This window comes from Notolepis coatsorum (genome assembly GCF_963971535.1).
Source record: "Notolepis coatsorum genome assembly, chromosome: 14".
In the NCBI taxonomy this organism is placed as follows: Eukaryota; Metazoa; Chordata; class Actinopteri; order Aulopiformes; family Paralepididae; genus Notolepis; species Notolepis coatsorum.
In genome coordinates, this window is record NC_140178.1 from 101590929 (window position 1) to 101607849 (window position 16921).

A 16921-nucleotide genomic window follows, 5' to 3' on the forward strand; every position below is an offset into this window, starting at 1 on the left:
TTTGTGTGTGTGTGATATGTTTGTGTGTGTGATATGTTTGTGTGTGGTATGTTTGTGTGTGATATGTTTGTGTGTGATATGTTTGTGTGTGTGATATGTTTGTGTGTGTGTGTGTGTTATGTTTGTGTGTGTGATATGTTTGTGTGTGATATGTTTGAGTGTGATATGTTTGAGTGTGATATGTTTGTGTGTGATATGTTTGTGTGTGATATGTTTGTGTGTGATATGTTTGTGTGTGATCTGTGTGTGTGTGATATGTTTGTGTGTGATATGTTTGTGTGTGATATGTGTGTGTGTGATATGTTTGTGTGTGATATGTTTGTGTGTGATATGTTTGTGTGTGATATGTGTGTGTGTGTGTGTGTTTAAAGTACAGAGAGTTTCCTTTAGGTTTTGAAGATATTACTCTTCCCCAGAGAAACAAGCCTGTGACCCTCTGTTTGTGGAGGAGGTTGGTGAAGACATGTCTGGCACGACGCCAGCCATTTTTTTTTTAATAATTTTTTAAACAAACACATAAACAAACATGACAACACACGATTAGATATACAGGCATTGTTAACAGTGCACATCAAATTAAATCACCGTTTAGATAAATGTCTTATACAAGATATACCCCTAATACCTGCTATCTATTCCCCTACACACATATGCTCTTGCTCGCACCCCCCACCCTGGACCCCCCAATGGATAATCCATCCATTATCCCTCGCTCCTAACCAGACACTACCATTATATGCTAGCTTTTATTCTCTCCACCACTTCTAACCACATTGTCAATTTGGATTCATTGAGACCCAAAATTCTTGCTGTAGATATTTCTAGATAAATCACATCGAGATATGTAAGAATCCAGACCTTTCGGCAAATTTTTTCCGGTTGAATCCATCGTGATGCTATCAGTTTTTTAGCCACTGTGATACCCGATAAAACCAATCTCTTTAGCTGTATAGGTACTGCATACTCAAAAACATCATTCAGCAGTAATACAGAGGGGTGTACAGGTATATTCAGAATTAAGAGATTTGATAATTGCTGGGTCACTTCTTTCCAGCCTCCTTATGTTTGAAACATCGTTTATTTATTTTATTTTAGAAAACTTGTTTAATTTGTCAAATTAGTGACCGGCTGAAGGTCGATTGAGACACAGATACAAATCCACTTCCTCTCCTTCCGGTTCCGGTTCTGAGATCCCTTGGCGGTCGGACGGTTCTGTCGGCTCCAACCGGCCCCCGCTTTGGTTTCCCTCCCGACGGTTTATTATATCTATATTATATATATATATATATATGTACACTGACAGACTCGGGGGCTCCGCTGCGGTCGCGTCTCCCTCGACTACTGCAGTGATATATCAAACTGAGCTGTTTTCCTTCTTGTCTGTTCACATTCTCAGGTTCTGATCGGCCGGTTCCCCCTGAGTCCCCCTGACCGCAGCGGCCTGCTGGTGGCCCCCGTCCCGGGCAACAGTAGCTCCAAACCCCCCCCCCCCCCCGACGGCCTCTGGAAATAACATCTCAACCAAATAAAGGCTGAAAAGAAAAGTTGAACAGGAAATTAAGCTGCAGAATAGATTTTCCATCTCTCTCTCACGGCTTGGCACTCGACCGCCCGCCCGCCCGCACACCGGGGGAGGAGACGTCGCGGAGGAGCGGATCTGTGGAGTTTCAGCGTTGTTTTCAACGCCATCCTCCGCCCTGCCCTGGGAGGAGGGAGCGCGGCCCCCCGGGAGGGAGAGCACCGTCTCCGGGCCTCGGCGTGACGATGGCACTCTGAGGAGCCGCTGGGGCTTTTTCAAAGCGGGTGGCGGTGAGGTTTGTCTCGGCGCACAGGAGCATCATGGGGCGGGAGCAGGACCTCCTCCAGGCGGTGAAGAGCGGAGACCTGCCCTCCACACAGAAGCTGCTGGCCAAGCTCAAGGCGAGCAGGAACAGTGAGTCCACTTTTATTCCTTTCACATGAATCATGACAAAACACAATACAGTAGTAGTAATAATAATAATAAACAGGACTTCACAGGACAATAATAATGACAATAGAAATAACAAAAAGAATAAATACAGAACACACAAATCTAATTATATTATCACAGACACCACAAAAGACATTTCCTCCCCCACTGCCACCTCCCCCCCACCCCAGGACCCCCGGACCCCCCAGGACCAACACCCCGATCCCGGTTTGCTGCTTGATCATGGCTTTAACTTTCTCGGCCGCTGAGACCCACAGCTCGATGCTGGCCTGTCCCACCCCGACCACCCGTGCAGTCGAGATTTCCATATAAATGACATCCAGTAGTGTCAGAGACCAGTTAATCACTGTGAGTTTCTCAGGTTGTTTCCACCTCATGGCTATCAGTTTCTTGGCTGCTGCAAAGCCCGCCAGAATGGTTATTTTTTGTTGTATGGATGCCGGTAATAATGATATATATCGTTTAGGAGTAGTGTTGCTGCTGTCAGTGGGATTGTCAAGTTACATATGTTTTAAAGTCGAGTTGTTATGGAACAGTGAGTCCATCTTTAAGCCCGTTTTGATGCTGAAATGTGTTGCTTGATAGTTTGTCACAGTCAGGTATTCACCTCCGTTCATTACTAAAATGCCATTGACGTGATGAGTAAGTAGGCTTCTCCAATTTCTCCAAAGGGATATCTTATGTTATCTTAAGGTACATATAGTCTGACTGACAGGATGTTGGACGTGATAATAATAATAATAATAATTATAATAATGGCTTGAATTTATATAGCGCCTTTCACATAACCAAGGCGCTTGATAAGTAAGTATGCTACATATAGTCTGACTGACAGGATGTTGACGTGATAAGTAAGTAATGATAATAATAATAATAACTTATTTCCGCCGTTGGGTGATCACAGCGCCTGCGCACCATCCCGTATCTCTGTCCGAAACCCTCGTGCAACTGTGAGCACATTTGTAATGTCTCTGTGATACTTGTATAACTAACGGTTCGGCCAGAACCAGTCCTTCAGGGTAAATCTAGGTTGGTTTCCCATTGAGGAGCAAGTGACTGTGGATTCACTCGGTGCAGCACAGTCACGAAAGGGGCTAGTATGGACCCTGATGTAAACAAGACAAACGTCTTTCTCTGGTCTGCATCCCCTTAACAATTGTGTGTATTGAGCCGTACTGTATTGTACCCATTCTGCAATCTGTTAAATAAAGTTTTCATTCATTCATTCAGCCGCTGCGCTCACTGGGGCTATTGATAGCGTCAATTCATTGCTGTTGTTGTTGTTGGTACTGCCGCTGCGGATGTGAACGGGGCCGGAGGGGCTTTGGGAGGATGGGAAAGTTATTATTATTATTATAATAGTAATTGGCTATCATACGTGCCTAGCTAGCGTTAGCTAAAAGAGCCCTCGCAGTGAAGTTATTATTATTATAGCTATCATACTGCAATATAAACTTGAGTTTTATAGTGAAAAGAGCAGCTTTATTTTGGTCAAGATTGAAGGCTCTATATTGCAGGAAATTGCACATACAGGTGTTCATTAAATGTAAAAAAAATCTGCCGTGGAGGGGGACGTGCCGGACCCCCTCCAAACCACCCCTTGCAAAAAAATAAATAAAAAAATATAAAAAGGTAAAAAAAAAAAGAATAAAAAAAAATCTTGCACCCCCACTTTCAACTATAACTAGGCGGCCATGAGCGTGATAAGTAGGCTTCATATAGTCTGACTCACAGGATGTTAGCGTGATAAGTAGGCTTCATATAGTCTGACTCACAGGATGTTAGCGTGATAAGTAGGCTTCATATAGTCTGACTCACAGGATGTTAGCGTGATAAGTAGGCTACATATTGTCTGACTCACAGGATGTTAGCGTGATAAGTAGGCTACATATAGTCTGACTCACAGGATGTTAGCGTGATAAGTAGGCTTCATATAGTCTGACTCACAGGATGTTAGCGTGATAAGTAGGCTACATATAGTCTGACTCACAGGATGTTAGCGTGATAAGTAGGCTTCATATAGTCTGACTCACAGGATGTTAGCGTGATAAGTAGGCTTCATATAGTCTGACTCACAGGGTGTTAGCGTGATAAGTAGGCTACATATAGTCTGACTCACAGGATGTTAGCGTGATAAGTAGGCTTCATATAGTCTGACTCACAGGATGTTAGCGTGATAAGTAGGCTTCATATAGTCTGACTCACAGGGTGTTAGCGTGATAAGTAGGCTACATATAGTCTGACTCACAGGATGTTAGCGTGATAAGTAGGCTACATATAGTCTGACTCACAGGATGTTAGCGTGATAAGTAGGCTACATATAGTCTGACTCACAGGATGTTAGCGTGATAAGTAGGCTTCATATAGTCTGACTCACAGGGTGTTAGCGTGATAAGTAGGCTACATATAGTCTGACTCACAGGGTGTTAGCGTGATAAGTAGGCTACATATAGTCTGACTCACAGGATGTTAGCGTGATAAGTAGGCTTCATATAGTCTGACTCACAGGATGTTAGCGTGATAAGTAGACTACATATAGTCTGACTCACAGGATGTTAGCGTGATAAGTAGGCTACATATAGTCTGACTCACAGGATGTTAGCGTGATAAGTAGACTACATATAGTCTGACTCACAGGATGTTAGCGTGATAAGTAGACTACATATAGTCTGACTCACAGGATGTTAGCGTGATAAGTAGGCTTCATATAGTCTGACTCACAGGGTGTTAGCGTGATAAGTAGGCTACATATAGTCTGACTCACAGGATGTTAGCGTGATAAGTAGGCTACATATAGTCTGACTCACAGGATGTTAGCGTGATAAGTAGGCTACATATAGTCTGACTCACAGGATGTTAGCGTGATAAGTAGGCTACATATAGTCTGACTCACAGGATGTTAGCGTGATAAGTAGGCTTCATATAGTCTGACTCACAGGATGTTAGCGTGATAAGTAGACTACATATAGTCTGACTCACAGGATGTTAGCGTGATAAGTAGGCTACATATAGTCTGACTCACAGGATGTTAGCGTGATAAGTAGACTACATATAGTCTGACTCACAGGATGTTAGCGTGATAAGTAGACTACATATAGTCTGACTCACAGGATGTTAGCGTGATAAGTAGGCTTCATATAGTCTGACTCACAGGATGTTAGCGTGATAAGTAGACTACATATAGTCTGACTCACAGGATGTTAGCGTGATAAGTAGACTACATATAGTCTGACTCACAGGATGTTAGCGTGATAAGTAGGCTACATATAGTCTGACTCACAGGGTGTTAGCGTGATAAGTAGGCTTCATATAGTCTGACTCACAGGATGTTAGCGTGATAAGTAGGCTACATATAGTCTGACTCACAGGATGTTAGCGTGATAAGTAGGCTACATATAGTCTGACTCACAGGATGTTAGCGTGATAAGTAGGCTACATATTGTCTGACTCACAGGGTGTTAGCGTATATTATCCTCCCATTGGCCAGTATGAGATGGACAAGGCTATCGTATCGTTACTAAAGTATCGCGATGGTATCGTATGGTTTAGTGGCCTCTGGTGTTTTCCACCCCTAACGATCACATCGTTTTGATTAGAACTCTGAGAACTCAATATATTTGGACGATGACGTCACCAGGGCTGCCAGCCCTTGACACCTACAGAGTGGCAGAATTCCAAGATAGAAATCGTGAGAGAGAAAAAACTGAAATAAACCCACACCTGAAAGTTAATATATTGACTCAGTTAAAGTTCCGGACCTGGGGGGGGGCGACAGGGCCTTCGCTGCAGCTGCACCCACCCTCTGGAACGCCCTTCACAACCATATCCGTCATGCCCACCCTCTCATCATTTAAATGCCCTCAAAACCCACCTTTTTACCCTTTTGCTTTCAAGCCTCGAACTCCTTCCTCTCTCACCTTTTTATAGATTTTTTAAATTTTCTCTACTAAAACTGTATTGTTTGTTTTGTTCTAGAGTGTCTTTGAGCATTAGGAAAAGCGTTATACAAATTTGATGTATTATTATTATTATTATTATTATTATTATTATTATTATTATTATTATTATTATTATTATTATTATTATTATTAAAGTTAACCCTTTCACTACCACTCTACCAAAGGGTTAACCCTTTCACTGCGACGCCACATAAGGATAACCCCTTCACGGCCACACGACAAAGGGTTAACCCTTTCACAACCACACCACAGTACAGAACCACACTACAGAACAGTGTGGCAGTGAAAGGGTTAACCTTCTGCAGCGTGGTGGTAGCGAAAGGGTTAACACATCGGTTCCCACCACCAAGGCCTTGATTGTTTCCACTGGCACCACGACAGGGATTGCAAATCCAAAATCTTCTACGTTTTTGCGCTGACTTTTAGGGTTTCTAGGTGGACACTTTTTTTGCACACATGTGCAACAATTACACGTCGTACGCTTCAACGCTGATCTCCCAGCGGCACCACAGACACGCTTTCCCGGGCAGGACGGGGGTTCGGTGACGTGCTTAAACAAGCAGTTTGCCGAGCCCTGTCTGCCGCGGCTGATGCCACACCTGTCGTAACCACTGAACCTCTCTCTGGACGCAGAACCTCCTGAACGCACCGCATGCTGCCAGGGATTCTCAGAACAAAAGTTGTTGAGCCAGCTGGAGCTGACGGCTCCCCCAGTTCAGACACGACTCCAGAGCCACTGGGGTGGTGACTGATGAACCCGTTTCTCCCTCCCCCCCCTCTCTCTCTCTCTCTCTCTCTCTCTCTCTCTCTCTCTCTCTCTCTCTCTCTCTCTCTCTCTCTCTCTCTCTCCCTCTCTCTCTCTCCCTCTCTCTCTCTCTCTCTCTCTCTCCTCTCTCTCTCTCTCTCTCTCTCTATCTCTCTTTCTCTCTCTTTCTCTCTCTCTCTCCCTCTCTCTCCTCTCTCGCTCTCTCTCTCTCTCTCTCTCTCTCTCTCTCTCTCTCTCTCTCTCTCTCTCTCTATCTCTCTCTCTCCCTCCCTCTCTCTCTCTCTCTCTCTCTCTCTCTCTCTCTCTCTCTCTCTCTCCTCTCTCTCTCTCTCTCTCTCTCTCTCTCTTCTCTCTCCTCTCTCTCTCTCTCTCCTTCTCCTTCTCCTCTCTCTCTCCTCTCTCCCTCTCTCTCTCTCTCTCTCTCTCTCTCTCTCTCTCTTGCTCTCTCTCTTTCTCTATCTCTATCTCTCTCTCTCTTTATCTCTCTCTCTCTCTCTCTCTCTCTCTCTCTCTCTCTCTCCTCTCTCTCTCTCTTGTCGCCTCAACGAATATTTAAAAATGTTCAAAGAGCTATTTAGTCTGGTCAGTTTGGGGCAAATATGGGGTCAAGGCTGCAAATCATGATTAACATTTGAGCCAATGTTTTTCTGTTCATTTAGGGTCCAATAAAGAAATAAATGCAAGGAGCCCAACAAATTTGGTAGGCGAAGCCTCTGAAACGGCCACGCCCACTTTTTAGACCTGACATTTTGTATCTCGGCTCCTGGAGGTCGCAGAGAGTTGATTTTGGGCTCAAAGGTTGCGGAAACACAACATTTATATTAGTGTTATGAACAAACATATGCCCTAAAACCTTTACTTTTTGAGATATTCGTGAAAAACCTTTTTTTTAAATCTCTGAATTGATCAGCGCCCAAGCAGCTTCAGCCAAATCTGCTCATGAAGGCCATGCAGTTAGTTTGGGCCAAAGTTCTAAATCTACTCATGGGGCATACTAGTGTTTAGGTTGAGGCTTTGTTATAAGATGAGGACCCCAACAACCACCCAAGAAACAAAGCAAACCACTTGAAGTCCAAAAACACTTTATTTTGAACACATCACACATCCCATCACACAGGATTCAAACACTTGCTGATGCACTTGCAATAAATGAGACATTTCATCCCCCTGCGAGCACAAGAACATGAGGTGCATTTATTAGATCTGCAGCTACACACCCCTGTTACCTGAGACAATGTGTCTCCTGCGGAAACTATGCTCAACTTGACAAAGAGTTTCTCCCCATCGGTAGTCCATCCCCATTCAACAACCAGGGGACAAGGTAGTTGTAGAAGGCTGTTTCCCCACAGCCATCCTGCCTGTACTGTATCTCTCAACAGATGCTGTAGAAGTGCATCCTGGCTTGGGGGCAGGTCTCGCAACTCATCTTTAACTGACTGCTTGAACAGCTGGAATCTGAGTCCATCTATACTTGCAGTCTTGCACAGTCGTCCAGTCCAGCCTTGTTGTACCAGCTCATTACCCAGGGTTCAATAACTTCCATGCTGTTCTTAACAGTCTCGATACTAGGGCAGCAACTTAGTCCTCTCATTGCAGCAGTGAGCTCTGTCAACTTACTGTGGTTCATCCAGGCTTTGAATTGAGCATTCTTTGAGTGGCCAAAGAAGGCGCTCAAAGAATCACAGCCACTAAAATAATGGAACACAGGCATGGCATCAGCCACATCTCCACCAAGCTTCTTGTGTGCTTCTGTGATTGAGTAGAACTGGCATTTGTCCGGAACAGCAAAGTCGACGAAGTTGCAAATCACAACATACTGACAGGAACTTTATAGTGAACCCTAGTAGGATGACAACTACATCAGAGTCGACTGTTCTAACCGTAACTGACTTGATCCGCTTGTTTAGCATGTCCATAACATGGCAAATGATGCGGTTGTTAGCCTCCTCAAGCATCTCTATATGGTCATAAAGCTGGATCTAAAAATTTTCGCCAACGTTTGCAAGGATCTTCATGCCGTAAGTGATGCTGAACTCCATGCTCCAGTTCCATGCATGTTCCTTAGCAATCCTGGCAAACATTAAATTCGGGGCTACCTTGTTGTCTTGATTAGACAGAAAACCTTCAAATAATTGCTTAGATTGCGGCACAGTGTCATTCTCGCTGAAGGCCATCTGTGAACTACCTGCTGACCCCCGATTATTCCTAGTCACAGTCTTAATGCTCATAGTCTGGTAAAGGTCAGCCACAATGTCAATACGATTTGCTCCCTTCTCATGACCAATCTTGACAACACTGTTCAACACCTTGATGACAAAGTCCCGGAATGTCATGCCTTTGGTGAGAGACTTCGCCAGGATTCGTACTTGCACAGATAGATCTATCACAAGTCCCTCTGAGGCTGTAGATTGAACTTGTACTCCGATGTCCTTCAGGATTTGAGACTTTTGGCTGTGATAAATGTCTCCATCCTTTCTTGACAGGGCTTCTGGTAAACCTGTGATTGAAATGAATAGTTTTACCAAAACTAAATTAGCACTGTCAAATCAATTCACTTATAAAATGAATAATTGAACGTCACTGTATCGAGAATCTGGTTAAATGAAAGTTGCCTGCGTCTAAAACATTGAATAACTTTGAAATTATATCAACTAGATTTACCTGTGAATTCACCACCAAAGAGCCTCCTTGTCTCTTCTTCTCTTGATCTGCAGGCCTCCTTCAGCTTTGCAAAGGTTCCTTTAGGTGGCTTGATTGCAGGGCTAGCAAGCTGGACTTTTGCACCTGAACTTGGGAGTTTCAGGGCATTTCGGGAGATTTTCGCACTAACATCCTTCTGAGCATATACAAATCGCTCCTGCACAAACTGGTCATGCTGTGTTTTGCCAACTGTAAAAACAAGGCTGGCATCTTTAGTTACCACATCTGGGAAGGGAATGGATGAGTTCAACCTCATGAACTGAGCTTGGTTGAATGGGTTGGTAAGGATCCCCTGATACACCTTGAGAGTGTGGCTTGAAAACATTTCCTTGAAGGAGTCCAGCATTTCTTTGTGTCCGTGTGCTAGATCTTGACCTTCGACCTCAGCTAGGTAGCGCTGGATTTCGGGTAGGGCAAGTTCGAGTTTCCTGAAGAATTCCTGATCTTCCCGATTGATGATATCGACATATCCAGTGTCAGACTTGATGACCTTTATATTATGCTCCTGCTTTTGATCACATGCAATCTTCGAAAATCGGTTACCTCTGGTGTTTACTGCGAAAGAGCCTGATAGAAATTCCTTGAACAACTCTGGGTGTCTCCATTTTAGCTCTTTGAGATCCGGAAGAAACACTGATGTCCATCTGGCATAGTGTGTATGATCAAGCGCAAAGTAAAGAGGAATGAGCTGCTTAAGTGCACTGATCATCATGATGAAGTTGGCCTCCCGAAAGAATCTGATGAAGATAAGATCCTTATTGATTGCTTCAAGGACATTGGTCCAGTAGTGAAACATGGGGCTGTTTTCATTGGCCACCCAATTGCTCCAAATCAAACTGTTGTCCTCTAGATGTTTTGCCTGGAATGCCTTGTCTCTCTTATTGGCCAGGACCACAGCCAGGATTTGAATGCAGTATCTAGCCTTCTTTATGGAATTCACATCACATACAGCAGTTGTCAGACCAGTGATGTTCAGATTAGCTGAGGTTAAGATGGTATCCAGGCCAGTTCCTTTTATCAACTGGCCAACACAGACCAGAGGAACCTTCTCAAGGTGCAGCCCACCCATAAAAGCGTAATATGAATGAGAAAACTCTTCTCCCATGATACGCCCAGAGCGTTTTAGAATTTCGGCCGTAGCCAAAACGGGCGTGGCGGAATGGCAGCGATTTTTCACAAATATCTGAAAAAGTAAAGGTTTTAGGGCATATGTTTGTTCATAACACTAATATAAATGTGGTGTTTCCGCAACTTTTGAGCCCAAAATCAACTCTCTGCGACCTTCAGGAGCCGAGATAGAAAATTCCAGGCCTAAAAAGTGGGCGTGGCCGTTTCAGGGACTTCGCCTAGCCAATTTTTTGGGCTCCTTGCATTTTTTTGTTTATCAGGCCCTAAATGAACAGAAAAACATTGGCTCAAATGTTAATCATTTTTTGCAGCCATTATGCCTAAACTGACCAGACTAATTTAAACGCACACCACACAGATTTTTGTGTGGGGTAAAAAAAAAATTGCCGTTAGTCGACTATTGGTAAAAAAAAAAGTATAATATTTTTAAATATTTTTTTAATTTAAATTTTTTAAATTTTTTATCATTCCATTTGTGCTGTGGGGGGTGCTTAATGTCTGAAGGAGTCGACTGAAGGCTTCTTGTCCTCTGCAAAAGCATGCAATTGGTCCACTGATGGATACATCTTGATATTTGTCTAGTCTAGTGTGTTCATTAGATGGGTGAAATCCTCTTTCAGTACCTCTGTGCCTGTTTTCATAGGCAGTTAGCCTCTGGTATGCGTGCCATTAGCGTTAGCCATTAGCTAGGCCTCTTTTCTTTTGGAAAGAATGATAAAAAAAATATATATATATATTTTTTATTTTTTATTTTTTTATTATATTCGACTAAGAGGTTGGCCAGTCGACTACGGCTCCTTTCGACCGATTAGTCGACTAATCGATTAATAGGGGTCAGCCCTAAAACAAGACAAACGTATTTCTCTGGTCTGCATCCCCTTAACAATTGTGTGTGTTCAGCCGTACTGTATTGTACCCATTCTGCAATCTGTTAAATAAAGTTTTCATTCATTCATTCACCCTCCATCTAATCAAATCAAATCAAATCAAATTTATTTATAGGGCCCGACAACACACGTTAATGTCCCCATGGGCCGTACAGATCTTCTTTAAACAAGTCAAGAAGAAAACATAACAATAAGTCAAGAACAGAACAAGAACACCATAAGGTCCAAACATTTTTAGATGAATGCAAATAAATGAAAGAATGCAAGCACTCCCAGACATACCCCACGCGAAGGTAAGGAAAAACTCACTAAAACCTAACAATAGGGAAAAAAGCTCCACAGGCAGTGTGGAGGAGAGAAACCTTAGAAGGGCCATTCAAGGGGGGATCTCCCTTCTTAGATGTTGGTGATAGTAGTGTTGCAGATGGACAGTTGGTAAGCATGCACTCATGTGTGTAGTGGAACACAGATGAGTGCATGCAATAGCAACTGTACATTTTGAAAAATTAAAGATAGAGCTAATAGCGATAGCAACTGAACATTTTGAAAGATTAAAGATAGAGCTGATAGCGAATCTATTTGAGGCACAGGGGCGGCGCAAAGAGGGTCACGTCCTCCCCGTCTTAGTCAAGGGACATTTAACACTCCGGTCGTTGCTCAGGGACAGCCGGAGACAGGGAGATAGGGGGCGGCGCAGAGAGGGTCGCGAACTCCCCGACATCATCGAGGGACATCCGGCACTCCGGTCACCACTACGAGACCTCCGGAGACAGGGGGGCACGCAGAGGGGGTCGCAACCTCCCGGCCTTCGTCACGGGACGTCCAACACTCCGGTCAACACTCCAGGACAGCAAGTCATAGGGAGACAGGGAGACGGGACAGGCGTTAGACAGCTCATGAGATTGTAGTAGGCGGACATAGCAATAGATACAAGTGGTAGGCATATATGTGAATGGAGTAGATATATGAAGTAGGCGTATTATGTGAATAGAATAGAAGTACTTAACCCAGCAATGAAACCGCGTTGACTGTTAATCTGTTAACAGTCTGTTAATACTGTTAATCAGTTGACAGGACCACGGACAGACGGCGGTGAATAACTGATCCAAGGCCTCGGAGGTGCATGTAGAGCAGTCACTACAAACTTGGCCAAGACCCCGAGGCATCCATCACCTTAGTCAGCGCCAGGAGACGGGCACTCAGAGAGAAGGGGGAGGGGGGGGGGAAGGGGGGGGGAGAGTTAGAGAGTTCCCATGTTTGTGGTGCTGCAAAGGAGCAGACATGTAGTACCCTGTAGTGCCATGTAGTACCATGTAGTACCCCGTAGTGCCATGTAGTACCCTATAGTACCCTGTAGTGCCATGTAGTACCCTGTAGTACCCTGTAGTGTCATGTAGTACCCTGTAATGCCCTGTGGTACCCTGTAGTGCCATGTAGTGCCACGTAGAGCCATGTAGAGCCATGTAGTACCCTGTAGTGCCATGTAGTACCATGTAGTACCCCGTAGTACCATGCAGCACCCTGTACCCTAACTAAACTACCCTGTAGTAAACTACCCAGTGGTACCATGTAGTACCCTGTACCATAACTAAACTACACAGATTAATCTAAAGGTCAGTCCCCGACCAGGTGAGATCAGGGTAGGTTGAAGGAGAGAGAGAAAAGATGAGTCTTAAGCAGGGATTTAAAAGCTTCGACAGAGCAGGCGCCCCTGATGACGGCAGGTAATTTGTTCCACAGGTAGGGAGCGCGGTAGACAAAGGCTCTGTGGCCGGCGGATTTCTTTTTAACCCTAGGGGTCGATTGAAGCCCCGCATTTTGTGAGCGCAGAGCACGAGCGGGCGAGTATCGGGAGATGAGATCGGATAGATAGAGCGGTGCAAGCCCATTTAAAATTTTGTAGGTGAGGAGTAGCACTTTAAAGTCAGAACGGGCTTGGATAGGAAGCCAGTGTAGGGCGGACAAAACTGGTGTGATGTGATCAAATTTTCTAGTTCTAGTTAGTATCCGTGCAGCCGCATTTTGCACGAGTTGAAGATTTTTGATGCTTGAATTAGGTAGGCCTGAAAAAAGTGCATTACAGTAGTCCAGACGTGATGAGACAAAAGCATGAATCTGCGACGCAGCGGTGGCAGCAACACTGGAGCACGGAGTAACGTTAACGGTAGTTTAGGAGCGGATTAGCTACGGAGCTAACAGAGTGTACCATCCATCTGCGACGCAATGGTGGCAGCAACACTTGAAACGGAGTAACGTTAACGTTATGTCGAGTTCATACTACACTATACGTATGAACTCGACATAACGTTAACGTTACTCCGTTTCCATGAAGTGTTAAATTAGCAGCAATCTGTTGTTGAAAATGTTAAACCGGAAACGGAAACGCGAGGACAGGAAGCCGTCATGAAATCGTTGTAGTCATATTGTAGTCTCTTAGTCTTATTAACTAAAAGATTTTAACTAAATAAAAAGCAGCAGCACTATTGGATAACTGAGTCATGTTTGCTATGTATTTCTTTCTTTAGGGGAGTAGGACAGTTGTTTCACAGTTTTAGCATGATGTTTTATAGATGGCTAGGTTAAACACAGGTTTTTGTTTTTAAGAGGGGGGTTTTGATTTGATTTGATTGAAGTTTATTTCAAATATGCAACACAACAAACAAACATCAAGTACAGATATGGCCTTAAGCCGTTCAAATAATAAATGTATACTTTTTTTTTTAAATAATAATAATCTAAAAGAACCGAACCGTTAAGCAGTATCGATAAGAGTAGTAGTATCAATAAGATCCTAACGATACCCATCCCTGGAGGTGAGCGTGTTCAGAGAGACTGTGAGGTGAGCGTGTTCAGAGAGACTGTGAGGTGAGCGTGTTCAGAGAGACTGTGAGGTGAGCGTGTTCAGAGAGACTGTGAGGTGAGCGTGTTCAGAGAGACTGTGAGGTGAGCGTGGCTCAGGGAGACTGTGAGGTGAGCGTGTTCAGAGAGACTGTGAGGTGAGCGTGTTCAGAGAGACTGTGAGGTGAGCGTGGCTCAGGGAGACTGTGAGGTGAGCGTGTTCAGAGAGACTGTGAGGTGAGCGTGTTCAGAGAGACTGTGAGGTGAGCGTGGCTCAGGGAGACTGTGAGGTGAGCGTGTTCAGAGAGACTGTGAGGTGAGCGTGGCTCAGGGAGACTGTGAGGTGAGCGTGGCTCAGGGAGACTGTGAGGTGAGCGTGGCTCAGGGACAACCTCCGTCCAGAAGACACTGAGCTCCCGAGGCTGAGGCTTAAAGAGAAATCTATCCCTGAGGGATTAGTCCTGTCCAGGTCCTCTCCGCTCCAAACCCCCTCCGATGACGCCTCTGTAATGAACTCTGTCCAGAGAGCCTCCGCATTCTGCCTGGGCTTTAATTAAAGGCCCAATCCGGATCTCTGTTTGACCACATAGATTGGGGTTATTATATTCACATACATTCTGAAGGAATTTGATTTGTAGATTGTAGATTCAAGTTTCAAGTTTTTTGTGTGTGTGTCACATATAAGGTACACACGTACATTACAGTGAAATGCTTCCCCCTGAAATTGTGCTTCATACAGTAAAAAAAAGTAAAAGATTATCGAACAGCCATCGACTCTTCTGAACACCAGTCCAGGTACCAGCAGGGGTGTAACAAGTACCCAGAAATTATACTCTTAAGTGAAAGTATGGGTACCGTCTCAAAAATCATACTCAAGTAAAAGTCAGAGTATGTGGTTAAAAATACCCATGAGTAAAAGTAAAGAAGTTTCTACTTTTAAATGTACTTAAGTACTAAAAAGTTAAAGTAAAAACTTTTTTTTATTGCAAGGGATAGGTATCAAACGCATTCCATCGTGGGCCAAGTTTTCATTTGATATGAAATTATTCTTCTGATAGCAGGTGTTTAATCAAAGATCCCCGCTTTCTAGTCTTGCACAAGGACCAATCAGCATGGGTATGGGCGGGTTCATTTTCCATTGACGGGGATTTGATTGGCTGTTTTTAAATAAAGGCGGCCGCAGGATTAATAACGTTAACGTTCGTTCGGCCAGAGAAACAAATATACTAATTAAAATGGTTGGATCTGCGAGATTTGTACTTTGTACTTTGTAGGTCTGCATTTTAAATGTAAGGAGTAAAAAGTATGTTTTTTTTCTCTGAAATGTAGGCTAATTGAGTAAAAGTACAAGTATACAAACCTAATAATACTCGAGTAAAGTACAAATCCCCAAAAACAGTACTTAAGTATTGTAACAAATTACATTTACTCAAGTACTTTACACCCCTACCTACCAGCCATCCAATCATATACAATAAGTTGTGCAGACATTTGTACATCATTCCACGCCCCAAGGGTATATAATAGTAGCCTACTTTCCCATAAATAATTTTTTGTAAATCCTCCCTCAGGGTAAAACCTCTACATATTGAATAATGAATAGAGACAGAAGCGTCATGCAGGCCCCCGATGGCTTGATTACCATTTCCTGTTTCATGTCAAAGAAAATATATTGTTCCACGTCGTTTATCACACCTTGCTCTGAATCAACAGTCATTCTATAATATACCGTAAACCTTCATTCATTCAGCCCCTTCTGAATCTAGCACAGAGAGAGAGAGAGAGAGAGAGAGAGAGAGAGAGAGAGGGTGGCTAGATTCATTCAGCCCCTTCTGAATCTTTTTTTGGGCCAATTTTGACAGCCGCCCACTGCACCCAGCTGCCCTGCTTCAACCTGTGTTGTTGTGGTACATGAGTAGGTTCAGCAGTAGGGTTGGGTACCGTTCACATTACCATCACGATACTGGTACCTGTGAATCAATACCGGTACTACTTTTTTCGGTACTTTAGTCTCTAAACATTTTATCTATCGGCTTGCCATCGCCCTGACTGCTTTGTTGTTGTTGAATCAAGTCAAATCCTAGGTGTATTGTGCGCGTGAACGTTGTGAAAGTATGGAACGTTGTTCCATTAGAGGGGGTGTTGTGTTGTGAGAATGATAAGATAGAATTAAATATACAGTAAAAGGAATACAGTACAAATATACAGAAGTCTACAGTAAGTGTAATATTGCACAGTGTTGTGCATTTATAATCAGTAGCTTAGGCTACATAGTAGGCTAATGACAGCCTATTCTAGTCTAGCAGGTGCTGGTATAGACTAGTAATGTTGATTTTCAGTCATCTATGATTTTTTTTGCCTAGATCTAGGCAAGAAATCATTCTCACAACACAACACCCCCTCTAATGGAACATTCCAGGGTGGATGTGCGTTGCGTCACACTCCGTGGCCAATCTGCGCATGTGCATGGGGAATCGATGATTAAAAACGGTCTTTTTCGCTGCCAATTTAGTTCTGATCGATTAGGAATGTCTCGCGCCCGTGTTCAGGAGATTCAGGCGTATAAAAGTCTATTGGATCATGTCTCCAGCACCCCCACAGCCGTATCTGCAATCACTTAATGTCAAGGCTCTCATCCACATTCATTCATTTGCCCCCCCCCCCCGCAATC

The 16921-nt window shown here is 43.8% G+C and overlaps 1 protein-coding gene across 1 annotated transcript in view; it reads left to right on the forward strand.

The window, feature by feature from the left end:
* Window positions 1-1839: 1839 nt before the first annotated feature.
* Window positions 1840-16921, forward strand: part of LOC311240679 (CASK interacting protein 2) — a gene marked incomplete at its 5' end in the record, with an annotated part of 79813 nt that continues 64731 nt past the window's right edge. The window contains one exon of the mRNA XM_084329252.1: window positions 1840-1933. Within this exon, the coding sequence (XP_084185378.1) occupies window positions 1840-1933 (94 nt within the window). The remainder of the gene's footprint in view (window positions 1934-16921) is intronic.